General features: G+C 50.1%; 7 protein-coding genes across 7 annotated transcripts; 3 read left to right on the forward strand and 4 right to left on the reverse strand.

The window, feature by feature from the left end:
- Window positions 1–29: 29 nt before the first annotated feature.
- N7506_007876 (secretory pathway gdp dissociation inhibitor) lies at window positions 30–1,819 on the reverse strand (the record flags this gene model as incomplete). Its single annotated transcript, XM_056957169.1, has 8 exons — window positions 30–118; window positions 173–430; window positions 483–1,034; window positions 1,091–1,436; window positions 1,492–1,519; window positions 1,583–1,642; window positions 1,700–1,724; window positions 1,774–1,819. The coding sequence occupies 8 exons, from the start codon at window positions 1,817–1,819 to the stop codon at window positions 30–32; spliced, it is 1,404 nt and encodes a 467-aa protein (XP_056811503.1).
- A 413-nt stretch (window positions 1,820–2,232) lies between these two features.
- On the reverse strand, window positions 2,233–3,113 carry mrpl4 (mitochondrial 54S ribosomal protein uL29m; the record flags this gene model as incomplete). Its single annotated transcript, XM_056957170.1, has 3 exons — window positions 2,233–2,379; window positions 2,524–2,690; window positions 2,753–3,113. The coding sequence occupies 3 exons, from the start codon at window positions 3,111–3,113 to the stop codon at window positions 2,233–2,235; spliced, it is 675 nt and encodes a 224-aa protein (XP_056811504.1).
- Window positions 3,114–5,077: 1,964 nt separating this feature from the next.
- N7506_007878 (NOT2/NOT3/NOT5 family protein) lies at window positions 5,078–6,732 on the forward strand (the record flags this gene model as incomplete). The annotated part of the gene is made up of 6 exons (XM_056957171.1): window positions 5,078–5,148; window positions 5,260–5,657; window positions 5,786–5,850; window positions 5,906–6,171; window positions 6,226–6,580; window positions 6,637–6,732. 6 exons carry the CDS (start codon window positions 5,078–5,080, stop codon window positions 6,730–6,732), a joined length of 1,251 nt encoding a protein of 416 aa, XP_056811505.1.
- Window positions 6,733–7,008: 276 nt separating this feature from the next.
- N7506_007879 (amine oxidase) lies at window positions 7,009–9,194 on the reverse strand (the record flags this gene model as incomplete). Its single annotated transcript, XM_056957172.1, has 3 exons — window positions 7,009–8,598; window positions 8,660–9,088; window positions 9,144–9,194. The coding sequence occupies 3 exons, from the start codon at window positions 9,192–9,194 to the stop codon at window positions 7,009–7,011; spliced, it is 2,070 nt and encodes a 689-aa protein (XP_056811506.1).
- Window positions 9,195–10,510: 1,316 nt separating this feature from the next.
- gtmA (gliotoxin thiomethyltransferase) lies at window positions 10,511–11,565 on the reverse strand (the record flags this gene model as incomplete). The annotated part of the gene is made up of 4 exons (XM_056957173.1): window positions 10,511–10,902; window positions 10,957–11,013; window positions 11,069–11,107; window positions 11,172–11,565. 4 exons carry the CDS (start codon window positions 11,563–11,565, stop codon window positions 10,511–10,513), a joined length of 882 nt encoding a protein of 293 aa, XP_056811507.1.
- Window positions 11,566–12,285: 720 nt separating this feature from the next.
- N7506_007881 (condensin subunit SMC2) lies at window positions 12,286–16,065 on the forward strand (the record flags this gene model as incomplete). Its single annotated transcript, XM_056957174.1, has 5 exons — window positions 12,286–12,312; window positions 12,362–12,402; window positions 12,492–14,649; window positions 14,703–15,077; window positions 15,127–16,065. 5 exons carry the CDS (start codon window positions 12,286–12,288, stop codon window positions 16,063–16,065), a joined length of 3,540 nt encoding a protein of 1,179 aa, XP_056811508.1.
- A 442-nt stretch (window positions 16,066–16,507) lies between these two features.
- On the forward strand, window positions 16,508–17,185 carry N7506_007882 (Ubiquitin system component Cue; the record flags this gene model as incomplete). The annotated part of the gene is made up of 2 exons (XM_056957175.1): window positions 16,508–16,786; window positions 16,892–17,185. The coding sequence occupies 2 exons, from the start codon at window positions 16,508–16,510 to the stop codon at window positions 17,183–17,185; spliced, it is 573 nt and encodes a 190-aa protein (XP_056811509.1).
- Window positions 17,186–17,190: the final 5 nt, after the last annotated feature.

Raw genomic sequence — 17,190 nt, forward strand, 5'->3', positions numbered from 1 at the left:
CGATGAACCAAAGGCCAAAGCGAACTCATTTACTCTGCGGCCAGCTGCTGGTCCTCCCGAAGACCCTCAACCTTCAACTCCTCACCAGTGGCGCGGCGGTAGAGATCGCGGACATCATCTGCATAGTCTGTTAGCGATTGCTAGTTGATGGTGAGATTGGCGTTTGTCTTACCCGTTGTAGTCTCGAAATGTGAGGTAGAGTCGTAGCTCTTGGAGATGAAGATGTTGGACTCCTCACCGCTGTCGGTGGGCTCGTAGAGAGGAATGGGGGGTCCCATGAACTTCTCTTCGATCTTACCCAGGCGCTCGAAACCGGCCTCGAGCTCGAGGTGGGGGTTGGCATCGTTCTCGGCGATAGTCGACACGATGGCGATGTAGTAACCCTTGGGGCAAACATTGTGTGCAGATGAGACCATAGCAATGTAGATGTCTAACAAAAGTAAGTAGCTATTATAAAGGTCGGGGAGATCTTCAAAACTGACCGTGCTTGCGTCCAACCTGGGACTGGGGAATGATAAGCTGGAGAGAGTCGCTGCTGTCAGTCTTATCGATGGGGTGGTTCAGAATGCAGATAGCCTTGAGCAAGTATCCGGTGACCTTGGACTTGCTGGGGAAGTAAGAAGGATCGGCGATGATCTTCTTGGTCTTAGTCTCGAACTTCATGGCGTCGGATTGGTCCTCGCGATCCTTCATGGTGGCCTTGATACCGGAAACCTTGCCGTTCTCGTACAGCACCTCATCGACATCGGTGTTAAGCATGTAAGTACCACCGTAGATAGCGGAAAGACGAGCGAAGCCTTGAGGAAGCTCGCCGAGACCGTAGAGAGGGTAGATGTATGGCGACTTTCCGTAACGAGCCATAGAGTTGACGTACAGGCGAATGCGGTTAATGGTCTCGACGGCGGCGCCAGGCTGGTTGATGTATCCGTCGGAGGGGTACAAGGCCATGGAGTGACCGATGAAATCGCGAGTGTTATCCTCGAGGCTGAACTTGTCATAGACCTCCTTCATGGTGCAGTTGTGGACGTTAAGTCCTACTCTTCGTTAGCCCGAGAAAACCCCCGCCGAAGCAGCGCGTTGTTGTACTCACCCTGGTGGCTGGCCGAATCGTCCTCCTTGAATTCACCGACCCACTCGAGGAACTTCTTGGCCCGTCGCTTCTCGAACATGCCCATCAAAGATGAGCGCAGAGCTTCACCGGCATCCGAGGGCACCTTGGCCACGGTCGCCTTGGGGCCCTTGCCTTGCTGGACATAGCTGCCAGCGATCTGCTTGAATTCGAGGTACCGAGTAACATCCGTGGAGACCAAGATGTTGGTCAGCTCTCCGTTGGACATCAACAGCTTGGGGACCAGGTCAATGTTCCAGTCATTGACTCTGCCGTATTTCTTCCATGGCTCCTCGCCGGGTTGGACGTTGCCGTATTTCTTGAAGAGCTATTTGTGACGTTAGTATTGACACGATAAGAATATGGTAGGCTCGTAGACATACAGCCTCGATGTTGATAGAAGCTGCCTCTCTGCGTTCATGGTTAGCTGCTTCGATCGTCATAGTGAGCTCCCCGCTTCCAGGATACACTTACCCTCCATAGTGGTCATTGCGATCGATGTGGAGGACCTTGTTGCCCTTCACACTGAGGACACTGTAGTGAAAAAGACAATGAGCAAGGTACCAACAAGCTCCTGAAGCGCAGACCTACCCAGACAGCACACACTCGGTCAAGCCTGAGAAGAGGTCAGTTGGGTTGGCGAATGGCGGGGTAGAGCAACATACCAGTGCCGAGCACCACAACATCGTATTCTGGGGCAATCTCTTCCATTTTGAATATGAACAGATAATATAGAGGGAATAAGAAGAGAAGAAGAAAAGAAGAGAAAGTTATCTCCCCGCGGATCAACGAAGCGGTAAGAAAGGGGAACTATTTGACGGATCCGCCACTAGTGAGTTACCTCACCAGAACACATATTAATGACGCGCTGGACAAGACACTCTTTCCAAGCCCCTGAAGCTTGGGACATCCTTGTCTTTCAGGCTTTCAGGGGTAAATTGGCTAAACTGTAGCTTGAAAACACAATGACTTATTTAAATGCAGTAAAATTGGACAACTTTGTATGTATATTTTGACATGCGCACTCTCCAAAGCTAATGTTACATAGTGATTTGATCCCCAAGGACGACCAAGTCGGCATTATCACCCTGACAACCTCGTCCCTGTGGTAAACGACCCCCATTCTACTGGGCTCCGGTCTCCTGCGCAGACTGCTCGAGTCCATGGAAGTTCTCAGGGCGATATCCACGCTCGAACATGCGTTGAGCGTCCTCGTAGGCATACCAGCGTTCACGGAGAACGTGCTTCATGTTCTTCATGGTGCTTAGGATCTAACAATTCCAACAACGTCAGTATATCTCGAGCACAGTGACAGTAAATATGGGAAGATCTTGGGAGCAAATGGAGTCTTGGAAACCCCGCGGAAGGAGGAAGGTTGATCATATGACAACGAATGAAGCGGCGCAAACACTTACCACCTTGTCCCGCTCCTGGGATTCGTAGTCGCCATAGCCGGCGCGAACTCGTGTTCTCTCCAGATCCGATGTGACGATGCGGTTACGTTCTCGGACGCAAACATGCCACAAGGCGTGCAAGTCTTCCCAGCTCCTTTCGCGGAGTTCTTGGATACCCCATGAACGACCTGTACCCGCAATCAGCACCATTTAATGCATATATTTCATCAAATTGAGCCATGTGACTAACCGTGTGCGTTGTCATACTCTGGGAGCGGCAATGATTCCCGAGTAGGAGGGAAGAAGGCCCAGAGTCCGTGGTTGGGGTTGGTCTCTCGACGCTGCATCTCTTCCGGCGAGACAGGCTTGGGCAAAGGCCATCGGGACGCAACCAATCTGGTTCGAGGTCCGGTTCTGTTAATGGCTGATACACCACGGTTTTTGCTCTTATCGCGTCGAGGGTTGGCGCCGACGGGGGCAGTGGAAGAAAAGCTCGAGGATTGGACCGGCGAGAAGGTCACGGGGCGATGAAGAGATGGCGCAAGGTATGTGGGAGGCAATTCAGCCATGGCCAGCCCTCTCAGGCGGCTTGCAATGCGTGGAACCTGCATGGTTATGATAATGGTTTCCCCGGGAAATGTTGTGGTCGGAGATTGATGGTCTTTTCGCAGCGGCAGAACAGGGCGGCCAAATTGGTCACGTTACCACCAACAGCCGCCATACACGCCAAGGCACGCGGCTCTACTCCTTACTTTCCAAGGTTGGTTCTTTTTCGTAGCGGTGGAATACGTAGGCTTGAGAAACAGTGATGGGTTGATGAGACCTTTAGGTTTTCTGTCTTGTTTTGTTACAAGCTTGGAGGCGCATGGTGACAAGTTCTGAGTAGATTTCATTACTTGAACCTTGGAACTTGGACCAGAGCCAAGTCCACATTGGGCGAACAGATCATGAGTTACTTATCATCACAGGTGTACTCCGTAATATTGCTGGGTTTCCTGTGTATGGGCTGGTGTGTATGGTGCATCATCCGACCAATACCTTGTAAGAAGTGTTTTGTTATACATGAATAGACGAACTTTCTTATCTTCCAATCCCATGGTTCTAACCTTAGTAAAGATCTTCATTGTCATTGTCGTCTCGGTAAATGATATGCCCAGGTGGATGACCCCATGCTCCCTTTGGAGGATGTCAAATGGTAGGTACTCCGTACATCTGACCAGCTATAGGGGCCCAGGGGTTGGAAGAATCCTTTCTAAGGACTTTTTCAGAATTGGAACAATTCTGCCCAGATGAATGCTGCATCTGCTGAACGACTGCTTGATGATGAAGAAGGAATGCTTCTTTCTTTGTTGCACCTTCTGCACTGAGGATATAAAACCCCGTTAAGGTTCTCGTTTTTACCTAAGAATTAATCAATTCCCAGACCTCTGTTCTCCCTCTAGTTCCTCAGAATCATTATGAAGACCTAGAGAGAGAAACTCCTTCCACAGAGCGTTGAGACTTTGGGGTGGTTGGAAGCTAAGAGTTCATATGTACAGAGGGGTAAGCATGTTGGAAGGACGCAACTCCAGAGTTGACCAATCTCCACTTAAGGCATCAACTTCTGCCTAAGACACCAGGTCACGTGGCTGCACATATCGTCATCTTCTGACTAAGCTTACGCGTTTGCCGCGATAAACGCCACCTCAGCTCACTCACTCACTCTCACGTGAAATACCCTCTCACGTGCAGTCCCCTGTCACGTGCAATACCTTACTACATTCATGTGCGACAATATGGTTATGACACGAAAACGCCGTGGCAATAGGATCAGAAGGTCCGGGCACTGGCGAGGGAGCTATCAGCCAAGGCCCTGGCAGGCGCCAAACGCGCGCCTAACTGTCCAATCAGATCCCGGGCCGGTCGGAGGACCGCCGCATCAAGCGGACAGTCCTTCTCTCCCCTCCACATATTCACCTGAGGTAACTCTCCGCCAATGCTACTTTCGACCTTTATCTGAATATCTTTGCAATTTCATAGGCTACCTTCCCAACGGAATCTTCGACTATGAATCGGCCAGGTTAGTTACCATTCTCTACATTCACTTCATGTCCCCCATACCGTCAAGCCCTCGTACTCCGCGGATCGCCCTTGATACCAAGCTGTTCTTGTTTGCTTGGACGCGAAGATGGATTCCGCAGCCGACCTCGGATGTGAACGTGGCGGAAACCTTTTGCCCTACAGGAACTCTTGTGTGACGAGTGCTTATCGTTGCGACCGAGACCCTCTGGTGGAGCGTTTGATGTTGGCCGAAGCAGTCTGCTTCACGATCTATGCCATTAGGATCGCACCTCCCTGCCTCCCCCGTCATGCATCGGCGTTGTCGCATACACTATACCCCACAAAAGCCTGATTTGTGTCATGCCTTTTCCGTTCATTTGCCGCGCGTGGATGTGATGCGCAACAGAAGCACTGACAGAGCACTCGACTTTTCTTTGATCATGCCAAGCTAACCTGAGATTGAATAGGCGGTGCTACGAATTGGAGCTTCAATCTACCAGGTGGATCCACCGGCCTACAGGGCAATCAACGCGCAATGGGCACCATGGGGAGCTTCGCGCAAAGCTTGGGAGGATCTCAATCGTCGTCCGCGCCTCTAGATCTCTCGTAAGTTCCTTGATATCCATGATATGCAGTGTTGTCCCGTTTCCCCGCGCCTCTGTCTCTGTCTTTGAACTGACAAGGTCGGTGATCATAGGGAGTTTCCTTCGCTTTCAGGAGCATCACAGCAATCACAGTCTCAGACTCCAGGCCAGCTAATGTGGGCCAACGCAAGTCAACGCGCTGCTCAGCCAACACCCGTCCAAAGACAACAGCTTCCACCAAGCTCGCAAGCCCCCCCTCCCGCTCCTCTCAACCACAAGGCCTCCCCACACCTCAACAATCTCAACCCCCGCACGATGACATGTTTCCTTCCGGCACACAATTCGCCAACCGACTCGACGACTTCAGAAATGGTGGACAAGGCATTAGCAGTCAATTGGGCGTTGGCGGTCAGCCCCAGACAGGAAACATTGAAGAATTCCCTCCTCTAGGCCGCAATGCTGCTGCTGATCTTCCCCTCGGGCGTTCTGGAGGCTTGATGCAAGGTACAGGGTTTGGAAACTACGGACCTGGTATGTGCATTCTTGCTCGATGAGTCTCTTGGCCCCGTGCATATCCGCGAGCAAGAGCGTCATTGTTTGCGCGATAATATTGTTCTTCTCCATACGCTCAGCGTGCCGAGCTAACCCCGTGGTTTCAGGTTTAGGATCATCGCGGTCACCAGTCAGCCAAGTGCCAAATGGCATTTTGGGACAAGAGAAAGAAGTGGGTTCCGCATGAAGCTGCATATCTTTTTGTATAGATGCTAACAATGCTACAGGATCTGGGAAGCAATGGAATTCCCAACCAACGAAACTTCAGTGATCCCCCGCAGCTTCAGCAACGGCAACCAGAAACCAGCGATAGCCAAGAAGCATCTGGTGCATCCGCAAATACTGAACAGCCGCCTCTTGCGCAGATGAGCGAGCTTGACAGATTTGGGCTGGCCGGCTTGCTGCGCATGATTCATAGCGAAAGCCCTGACGTGGCGAGTCTCGCGGTTGGTCAAGATCTCATGACTTTAGGACTGGATTTGAACCAGGCCGAGTATGTCACATAGCATTCCCCCATGTCGTTAGCCCATGCTTACCGATTGTCCAGACCCCTGCACACCTCTTTTGCTTCTCCGTTTGTTTCGGCAATGTCGGCCGTGCCTCTGGAACAAGATTTCTCCCTCCCGGCTTGCTACAATGTTGCCAACATTCAGCCCTTACAGTCTCGAATCCCTGGGTTCAGTGATGAGACGCTCTTTTACATCTTCTACAGCATGCCTCGTGACATCATGCAAGAGCTTGTGGCTGAGGAATTGATGGGACGCAAATGGCGTTACCATAAACTCGAGCGTTGCTGGTTGACTCGCGATGAGACATACCCCGGACCTGTTGATGTGGAGCGTGGTGTCACAGAACGCGGCGTGTATCTCCTCTGGGACCCTGTTTCCTGGAAAAAGATCCGAGTATGCATTCCCTCTTCAATTTGTTTGGCCTGGATCACTGACTCTTGAAATTACAGCGCGAATTTATTCTTCGATATGAGGACCTGGATAACCGTCTTGACCCCAACCGAAGTGCTGCCCGACCAGTTGGTGTGCCGCACCCTGCTTCATGATTCGAATACGATAGGAAGAATGCACAGTGGGGGATCTAACTCGACAATGGAGCCGTTCCAATCTTGTGTAATATTGCTCGGGTGAGGATATTACACTGCAGTTGGGAATTATGTGTGACGATCTCTTGAAACTAAAAAAGCCTAATAACGTTGCAAGTGACAGTGTCATTGCTTGAATCTTTGCCTGTAAAACATACCTAACAGACGTAAGCAACTGCACCACAAGGTGCTTGGTGCCTCGCATGAACCGTAGGGATAAGTATTTGCCTCCAGGCTCTAAAGTTTGCAACAATCTGACTTTGGTTTAGTGTCATCACCTCCATCGACCAGAACACTGCGGTTGCTCTCTTGTGTGGACAAAGCAACATCCAAACCAGGGTTCCCAGTAAAAAAGTTAGCAGGCTTCAACCCAACTGTCATCTTTTCAGACGGCATTACAGGCCAATCCTCAATTCTGGGATTGTGTGTGGATCCAAACGTATGCCAAACGACAATGTCTTTGTTTCGCACCAACGATTCCTCGGTCCCAGAGCGATTTGCAATAGCAGTAGCGATTCCGTCGCCACCAACTGATTGCATCGTATGGCGGCCAGATGGGAAGTGCTCTTCGTCATTATGGCGTGTGACCCAGACAGCGTGTGTTGCAAACTCGGAGCGCTTAGCATGGTATGACTCCGGGTGCGCCAAGAGCATTTGGCTGTAGGCAGGGAGCAGTTTAAATCCAACAGGTGTTCCTGTCACAGGATTGATGACATTCTCATTGACGATCTTGAATGTGCGGTTCTTTGTGAAATCAAGATCTAAGCCTCCTTCATGGTCCACGATGGAAGATCGCGTAGCGTATCCAACACCAAAGGGATTGGCGTAAGAGTCGACTTGGGCTTGCGTCTTGCCGGTATGGTCAAATGTCGGGATGTCAATAGGCATAGGATATGATTCTTCGATCTGTAGTGAATTGCTGTGACCATCAATGGCAGGATCTATCCGAAGAGAGAACAAGTGTTGATGGTAGGGGGCCAACACGCCTGGTGCGACAACTGTACCGTAAGGCACATTATCGCCGACATTGATGGGAGTGGTCGAGAGAATTCCAGTGGCACGGACTTCGTAATGAATCGACGCATCTTGACCAAAGTGGAAAGCAAATATATATTCGTAGTTGCTGACGGTGATGATGGTTTGCAAGACCAAGATGCGTGACCGCGCGACGACGGCATTCTGGGTTCGGAAATTTGTATGCTTCCACAAGATACCATCATCTTCCTCGTGGCAACATATCACATTAGGAAGTTTCACCGGATCGCCCGAGGTAGTAGTGTGCCAGCCGTCGAAGTACTTGATATGTCCGAGGCAGTCGCAGCCCAGTCGTAGATTGTTAGCATTGATTCCAGCTCCATCATTTCCGAGGTCGAAAGCTGCCTTGCGTGGGTAGGGAGTCCGAGGATCGCCGTAGGGCACAAACATCTCTGCCAGGGAAATGCGGTAGAACAGGCTTCGACCCTCGTAGCGGATATCGTGAAGAGTAAGGCCCTCGCGGTAGTTGAAACCAATATGCATAGACCACTTCTCCCACTCCAAGAAGTTTCCTTGGGTCTTGAAAGAGGGACCCTCGGGTTGTATGACTTGGTAGGGTTTTGTTGTCGTCCGAGGAGAAGATCTAAGGCCCGGACTGTATTCGGTCTCTGCACCATGAATCTTGCGACGGTCAAATGGCTTTGGCTTGTCATTGATACGATCATCAATACCAGAAGGCAGTCGATAGATCTTGGTAACTTTGAGATCCTCCGATACCTCTGCACACAGGTCAAGCGGATACGCGTAGTAGTTGGCATCGACATCGTCCACTAATCGCATGTAAAACCAACCCTATGCGACCAGTTAGCTCAATTCTTTATCTATCGGAGAATAAGTTCCACTCCGGACTTGCCATGGTGATGCGTTGGGACATATCATTGAGACCATCCGTGGCGTATGCCCATGCCTCGACTATGACTGTAGCACCAGCAGGGAGCTCAAGGAGAGCAATTTGCTCCTGGATTCGTGGATCTTCAATGCAAGCCTTCTCAACGGCTTGCATATAGTCAGAGTCAATGTAAGGATGCTTGCCGACAAGATGTTCCTTCTTGATTATGACAGCTCGGTCAAGATCAACCCAAAGCTCGACAAACCTGGCCGCCCAATCACCAGGAAGAACTACCTGAACTCGGGCAGTCCTAGCAGGTCGCTTGCTAGAATTTCCCCCTCGATTCTGGTCATCCAGGAATGGGATCATTTGATCTTTGGCGGGCTCTTTCAGGGTAATCACCCGAAAGTTGGGCGTTTGAGCTGGAAAATCACGGCGTACAATAGCCGCAGCCTGGGTGGTTGTGAGCTGCGGAGTATTATTGCTATCTAGGTGCTGCCTCTCCTACCTTTGCTATTTCCCTTGAGGTCAAAGGATCGAAAGGGTGATTGGGCGACATGGTTGCAAGGGACTTTGAAGTGAGAGTTACTTTCACCAAAACTGTGGTCTTCGTGAGTTATCATAGACATGGAGCATCTGCCGTGTAAATAGGAAATTTGTGGGTGTTATCATGATTGTCACAGATAGGAATGTTCCCAAAGGTCAGGTTTACGCGAAGGTGCCAACTGGACCGTTTAGATGTTGGCTCTCTAGAGCCTAGGTTCAACCCCACATCCACAAAGGTAAGGATTAACCGGGTCCTGCATTAAGTCCGAGCCGCTGCACGCTGCTAGATCTTGGCGAAATCGAGAGTTCCGCGCGGAAAATTCGTTTGGAGAACCATAGAGCTTCCCCAACAGGAAGTTTAGGTCGCCTAGGCCTACCGTTAGGGTTTGGGTTTGTTGGAAGTGGAGAGAGCCCATAGATTGTTGTACTTCCGTGTGCATGATGTTCACTCAGGTGCGAGAATGGTCACATTAATTTGTCACCGACTTTACCTTTTCTGAACCCAGATATCAGGGTGGAAGAAACTCATATTCAAAGCTTGGTGATCACTTGAGAATAATAAGCGACAAGTTCCACCTGGGCAACACCGGTAGTTATCGACTTGGGGAGTATTTATGGTTAACTTGGCTGTCTTTTGAGTGTCTTTCTGGCTGTATTTTTCACTATCCTTCCAACTATTGACTACCCATCAGTACTTCCATTCTTAATTTAGCACCATCATCGAGTAATGAAAGTCTTGCCTAAGCCGGAAACAGATAGTTAGGGCTTGGGGATCTGTAGCCCAGGAACACCTAAAGCCGAAAGTATTGCATGAGGCACAACATGGTTACAGTCATCTCGTGTTGTACTTAGGGGAGACTTCCCCACAGTCAACGCACATGAATCATGCCTATAAAGACCTCGGGAACCTTGGAAGATATGTTGCACCTCGGATTCTTGCTGTTCCATCACCTGGAATAGACTCAGCTCACATGCTTCCAAGGCTCTAGGAAATACTTCTGCGACTGAATCACCTTTCGGGGGCATTGAGGCCTCTGTATATGCAAAGGAAGCTGGCAAAGAAGTCCCGGTCGAGCAGTACTTATCTCTCTAAGAACCCGGAAATATGAGTCAGCCCAATTTCCAGACTTCGGCTTGGCTTATGAGTTTATGGTCTAATGAATTTGTAATTTGCATCGGATTCATGCTTGACATTTCCAAAGTTCAACGCTGCTATCACCTTGAGATACCACCAAAAACACCACAAAAGCAAAGCTCAACTTCAACCACCCTACCAAGGTTGTAGTCTCGATATTCCTAGGCGTATCCCCAAGTCATCTCTCCGCCAATCTATCTAGATTTGCGTCCAGTTGAAATGATAGCTACCCAGTCCGTTTCAACCTCTCCGTCACTGCCATAATTTTCGTCAACATACGCCACCAACGCTGGACGAATCTTGTGCTCGTTTGCCTCTCTTTGTTCCTCACTCCAGAAAGACTTTATCATCATTGGGAGCATCAACATGCTCATATCCACGAAGACCGAAGATCGAAGAGCAATGCTGGCTGTTTCGGCGCGCACTTCGATGTCTTCGAATCCACGTTTCTCCAGCTGAGACTTGATCCAAGTCAAAGAGTGCCATTCACCATCGCTTAGGTTTGCTAAGATATCCTTAGACTCGGGAAATGGTAGATCACCTGGCATACTCTGAATGGCTCGCCTAGCAACAGACATCCAGCCGGCTGTTGACACATCAGTAACATCATTCGGCAAGGTGTATGTGGCTGGCTACTTACGCTCGATCCAAGTCGAAAAGGCAATTCTTCCACCTGGCTTTAACATTCGCACGGTCTCTGAGTAATTGTCAGACATAGAGTATGATTGAGGTGTTTGAATGATGATTCTTACCGTCGAGACCTCTGATTGATTGAGGAAGTGCCATGTAAGCTGCACACGAAAGATAATAGGTCAGATTCAACGAAATGTATTGGGGATAAAGATAGAGACTTACCAAAGGCCGTGAAGACGTAATCATAGAAAGCACTGGGCAATTGAGGGCTCTGTGCATCCACGAGTTTCGTTTCTGAGTTTTGCCAGTTCTCATCTTGCATCCGGCGCTCTGTATACTTGAGTACCGCGGATGAGATGTCTCCACATGTCAACTTCCAATGCTTTTTGGTCTCGACGTCAAGTGTCTCATTGAGGATACTTGAAACAGCGCCGGTGCCACAGGCATTGTCTAGAACCGCGAGAGGCGCGTTGGGGTGGATTTTTGACGTTGTGATCAACTTGCTCTGCTCAACGAGACTTTTGGCAAAGACATAGGTGACCAGTTCTCCACGTTTGAAGGAGTCGGCATATTGCTCACTCTTGAAAAACTTTTGCAGAACAGGTTCGGAGGCCATGATGTGCTGCGAGGGAGGTTTAATCTTGAGACTGCGAGTACAGATCTGAGAACGCATGAAACTGAGGTTCGTTGAAACACTCTTATTTAGCGGAATATGAGTCCCTTTAAATAGCCACTTGGTCCCCGAAGACTTGAAGGCTGGACTTTGACTTGTTTGAGCTTGGTACAGCAAAAAAAGAAAAGTGTCCGATAATGTCTCCGAGGCAGACTAAGCTGTATACTTACAGTAGCCCTGGACGGAGGATGAATGCATTGGACCAAAGTCTCATGGTGAACCCACTAATTCACTCAAATGATCTCAGCCTGATTTTGAGAGACCAATCGTTGATTTTATTAATTAATTGATGGTCTTGATGCATGAGTACGGAGTACCCTTGGGCCGGCCGAAAGGAGCTGCTATCTGGTCGCACATACATTGACTTGAGGTCACACGCCCGTCGAGTGTATACATACATGGCTAGCGCCTGATCTTGAAACAAAAGCCAATGATGTAATGTTCCACGTTGTGAGAGGTTGAAAGAAGACCAAATGGTTTTCTGATATACGATCACGTGGTTGACACACGTGACCATGGTGGTCCCCGCGCTAGCCTCAGCAACCAGACCCAATTGGGCAAACCGTAAACAGCTCGCACGTTGCGGGAAAACATTCGCGCAACTCCCTCGGCCCCTCAGTTCATGCACTCCGCGCGCGAGCAGCACGCCGTCTCAGAGCAATCATGAGGATTACTGAAATTGTCATAGATGTGTGTATTGACTTGATTCTCTTTGGTTTACTGCGCTAACACGTTGAAGGGCTTCAAATCGTACGCTGTGCGTACGGTGATCTCGGGATGGTATGGAATCATTCGCCTCAGCGGCAAAGTCACACGGGCTGAGACCGGAGGCGCAACGCATTGGAAGTTTGCTGATTATGCAATTTTAGGGACGAATCATTCAACTCGATCACCGGTTTGAACGGTAGTGGTAAATCAAACATCCTCGATGCCATTTGTTTCGTCCTTGGTATCACCAACATGACCACCGTCCGCGCGCAGAACCTTCAAGATCTTATCTATAAGCGCGGACAGGCAGGTGTCACCAAAGCCAGCGTTACAATCGTCTTCGACAACACAGATACAGCAAAGTCGCCGATCGGATTCGAAGAATATGCCAACATCTCAGTCACCAGGCAGATTGTGCTGGGCGGAACGAGCAAATACCTGATAAACGGACACCGCGCGCAGCAACAAACCGTCCAGAACCTTTTCCAGAGTGTGCAGCTGAACATCAACAACCCCAACTTCCTGATCATGCAGGGTCGAATCACGAAAGTCCTCAACATGAAGTCGGTTGAAATTCTCTCGATGATTGAGGAGGCTGCAGGAACACGGATGTTCGAGGATCGGAGGGAAAAGGCGAACCGCACAATGGGAAAGAAAGAGCTCAAGCTGCGCGAGATCGAAGAGTTGCTGAAGGAGGAGATCGAGCCCAAGCTCGAGAAGCTTCGGTCCGAAAAGCGCGCCTTCCTCGACTTCCAACAAACGCAGAACGATCTCGAGCGCATGACCAGACTTGTCGTTGCGCATGATTACATTCGCGGTGGCGAGCGGTTGCGGGTTGCGGGAAACGAATGTGAAAGCAAACGGAACAAGGCGCAAGCACTTGAGGACAATGCACACAAACTCAAGAGTGAAATCGCCCACCTGGAGGAAGACGTCAAGCGCGTTCGCACAGCCCGCGACAAGGAGCTTCGAAAGGGCGGCAAATTCCAAGGGCTGGAGGATGAAGTCAAGAACTACTCGCACGAACTGGTCCGCTTGGCTACCGTCTTTGATCTCAAAAATGCCAGCATGGAAGAAGAGAAGGAAAAGCGCCAGACGATCCAACATACAGTCGCTGATCTTGAAAAGGCCTTGAAGGAGAAGCGCAAGATTTACGAGGAAATCCAGGCTCAATACGACACTGCCAAAGCCGAGTTGGACGCACAAACGGTGGAGGTAGAACAGAAAGAGGAACTGCTGCAGACATTACAGACTGGTGTTGCTTCAAAAGAAGGCCAAGAGAGTGGTTACCAGGGTCAACTGCAAGATGCCCGCAACCGCGCGAGCAATGCTGCCACAGAGCAAGAGCAGGGCAAGCTCAAGATCAACCACTTGGAAAAGCGAATTAAAGAAGAGGAGCCTCGGGCAAAGAAGGCCAAGGAGCAGAACTCGGGTCTTCTTAGTGATCTCGAAGGGCTTAAGTCGCAGGCTAGCAAGCTGGAATCGGAATTGAACCGGCTTGGATTCGAGCCTGGAAAAGAGGAGCAAATCTACCAAGAGCAGACAGGACTCCAAAGAGACATTCGCGATCTCCGCCAACGGGCTGACGGCCTCAGGAGGCAAGCGGCGAATATCGATTTCAATTACGCTGATCCCCATCCCAACTTCGATCGCTCCAAGGTCAAAGGATTGGTTGCTCAGCTTTTCACTCTGAACAAAGATCAAGTGGCAGCGGCAACAGCTCTCGAGATCTGCGCAGGTGGTCGCCTCTACAACGTGGTCGTGGACAGCGCGGAGACCGGTACTCAGCTTCTGCAAAAAGGAAAGCTGCGTAAGCGCGTGACTATCATCCCACTGAACAAAATCTCGGCATTCAAGGCCTCCGTTGAAAAGATCGGGGCGGCACAAAACATTGCACCAGGAAAGGTCGACCTTGCTTTGTCCCTGGTAGGACACGACGAGGAAGTCCTCGCGGCTATGAACTACGTCTTTGGCAACACGCTGATTTGTCATGACGCCGAAACCGCGAAACGAGTGACATTCGACCCATCGGTTCGGATGAAGAGCGTTACACTCGAAGGAGATGTCTACGATCCCTCCGGAACCCTCTCTGGTGGAAGTTCTCCCAACTCCAGCGGTGTCCTGGTCACTTTGCAGAAGCTCAATGAGATTACCAAGGAGCTACGGAGCAAGGAGCGCCAACTTGCAACGCTAGAGGATAATATGAATAAGGAGAAGAAGAAGCTCGATGCAGTCCGCTCGGTGAAGCAGAATTTGGATCTCAAGACCCACGAGATTAAGCTTACTGAGGAGCAAATCAACAGCAACTCATCGTCATCGGTATGTCTTGGTTTCTTTGAAAGCCCCCATACCATGCAACTGACGTCAGGTAGATTATCCAAGCAGTCGAAGAAATGAGGGCAAATATTGAGCAGCTCAAGAAAGACATTGCTGATGCGAAGGCTCGGCAAGCGGCAGCATCCAAGGATATCAAACAGATTGAAAAGGATATGAGCGAATTTACCGACAACAAGGATAGCAAGTTGGCGGAATTACAGGCTTCTTTGGACAAATTGAAGAAGAGCCTTGCCAAGACCTCAAGCTCCGTTAAAGAGCTGCAGAAGGAAACGCAAACATCCAGACTTGACTCGGAACAAGCTGGAAGCGATTTATCCGCTGCCGAGGAGCAGCTGGTCGAAGCAGACAACACCCTTAGCTCCCAGGCAGAGGAAATTGAATCGCAAAAGCGTGAGCAGACGCGACTGAAGGTACGAATACTCCTTTCAATTAAGATATACAAAGACTGATAAATTGCAGGATGCTCATGACGTCGCACAAGCTCAACTCAATGACGAGAGAGCCAAGTTGACCGGCTTTGATGAGGAACTACGTGAATTGGAGTCGGCCATGAAGAGTAAATCTTCTCAAATTACCGAAGAAGGTCTTGAGGCGCAGAAGCTCGGCCACCAGCTCGAGAAGCTTCAAAAGGACCAACATACCGCTAGCCAAGCCGTAGCTCATATGGAGCAAGAACATGAGTGGATCGCCGACGAGAAGGAACACTTTGGGCGCCCGAACACGCCCTACCATTTCGAGGGCCAGAACATCGCCGAATGCAAATCGACCCTTCGGAACCTGACGGAGCGATCACAAGGCATGAAGAAGAAGATCAACCCCAAGGTCATGAACATGATCGACAGCGTTGAGAAGAAGGAGGCCGCTCTGAAGAACATGATGAAGACAGTGATCCGCGATAAGCGAAAGATCGAAGAGACTATCATGAACCTTAACGAGTACAAGAAGGAGGCCCTTCACAAGACCTGGGTCAAGGTCAACGGCGATTTTGGACAGATCTTCAACGAGCTCCTACCGGGCAGCTTTGCCAAACTTGATCCGCCCGAGGGCAAAGACATCACCGATGGCCTGGAGGTCAAGGTTTCCCTCGGCAAGGTCTGGAAGCAGAGTTTGACCGAACTCAGTGGTGGTCAACGTTCTCTCATTGCCCTCTCTTTGATCATGGCACTTCTGCAATTCAAGCCCGCCCCAATGTACATTCTCGACGAAGTCGATGCCGCCTTGGATCTGTCACACACGCAGAACATTGGTCGATTGATCAAGACCCGCTTTAAGGGATCTCAGTTCATCGTTGTCTCGCTCAAGGACGGCATGTTCCAAAATGCCAACCGCATTTTCCGAACGAGGTTCAGCGAGGGTACAAGTATTGTTCAGGCTTTGACCCCTGCAGATATGAAATGAGTGGAATCATGTGTTGGATTGTCTATAGTTTGCTTCTTGGTCTGTTCTTCCGGCGGGGTGTGACATGATGTCCGGTTGGTGTTCTGTTTTTATGGATGGTAATGAATTCCTTCTTATGACTTATGCATTGTGAAGACTTTGAGAAATTGTTTTGTTCATATACGTACAGAAGTAGATATCGTCAGCATATGAAGCGGTAAGATTTGGAGATCTCCCGACCCCGACTTCCGATATGCGGTCAAGGCACGTGCCCGCTTTCCGACCTGACCCTCAGTGCCACCTCTCAACGCGACAAGTTCCCCGCGCATTGCGCTTCTGCCCACTTCGTTTTACTCCATTGATTTGGACTATATTGATCACCTTTCTACTCCTGGACTACTTACCATTCTCGGAATCGGCATCGTTCGGCGACACCTCGTCGGACTCAACTCACTCCCGCAACATGACTGACGATGAGCCCTCCCTCAATATACCGTCACTCCTTACGCTCGCGGTTGTATCATATTTCGTGCTGAGATGGTTTCTCAACCGCGATGATAATCCAGCCGGAGGTGGCCGGGGTCGGGGTCGTGGCAATGTCGTCGACCCAGCGTCAGTTGCTCAGATCGCGCAGATGTTCCCTCAAATGAACACTCGTGATATAATGTGGGATTTGCAGCGCAATGGAGGAAGTGTGCCAGCAACTACTGAAAGAATATTGACGGGACGGGGCTTGGAAACTGTACGTGCAATGAAATGGCATCCCTCTCAGTCAACAGCGTTCAGCCACCGCAGTGGCAAGGACATCCTAGCTTCCTGTAGAGCATCTACTGATGATTATATCTAGCCTCCTCCTTCGTTCCAGCCACAGGTCGCAATTCCCCCAACCAACATCCCACCAGCTCAGACCGCATCTTCTGCATCGGCTACCAAGCCGGATGGCCAGGACTTGATCTCTCGATACAATCTTAGTGCCAAAGCTGCCAGTCCTCCTGCGGAAGTACAGTCAGAAGTTCCATCGAGAACACCATGGTCTCAAAATAAGGAGGAGCGTCAACGGCTCTTGCAAAAACGCCGAGATGACATGATTCTGGCGGCGCGGAGGAAGATGATGCAGAAGGACCAAGGCAATGCCCAATGATATGA

Source organism: Penicillium brevicompactum (genome assembly GCF_028827555.1).
Source record: "Penicillium brevicompactum strain IBT 35665 chromosome Unknown utg000005l_segment0_segment0, whole genome shotgun sequence".
Lineage (NCBI taxonomy): Eukaryota > Fungi > Ascomycota > Eurotiomycetes > Eurotiales > Aspergillaceae > Penicillium > Penicillium brevicompactum.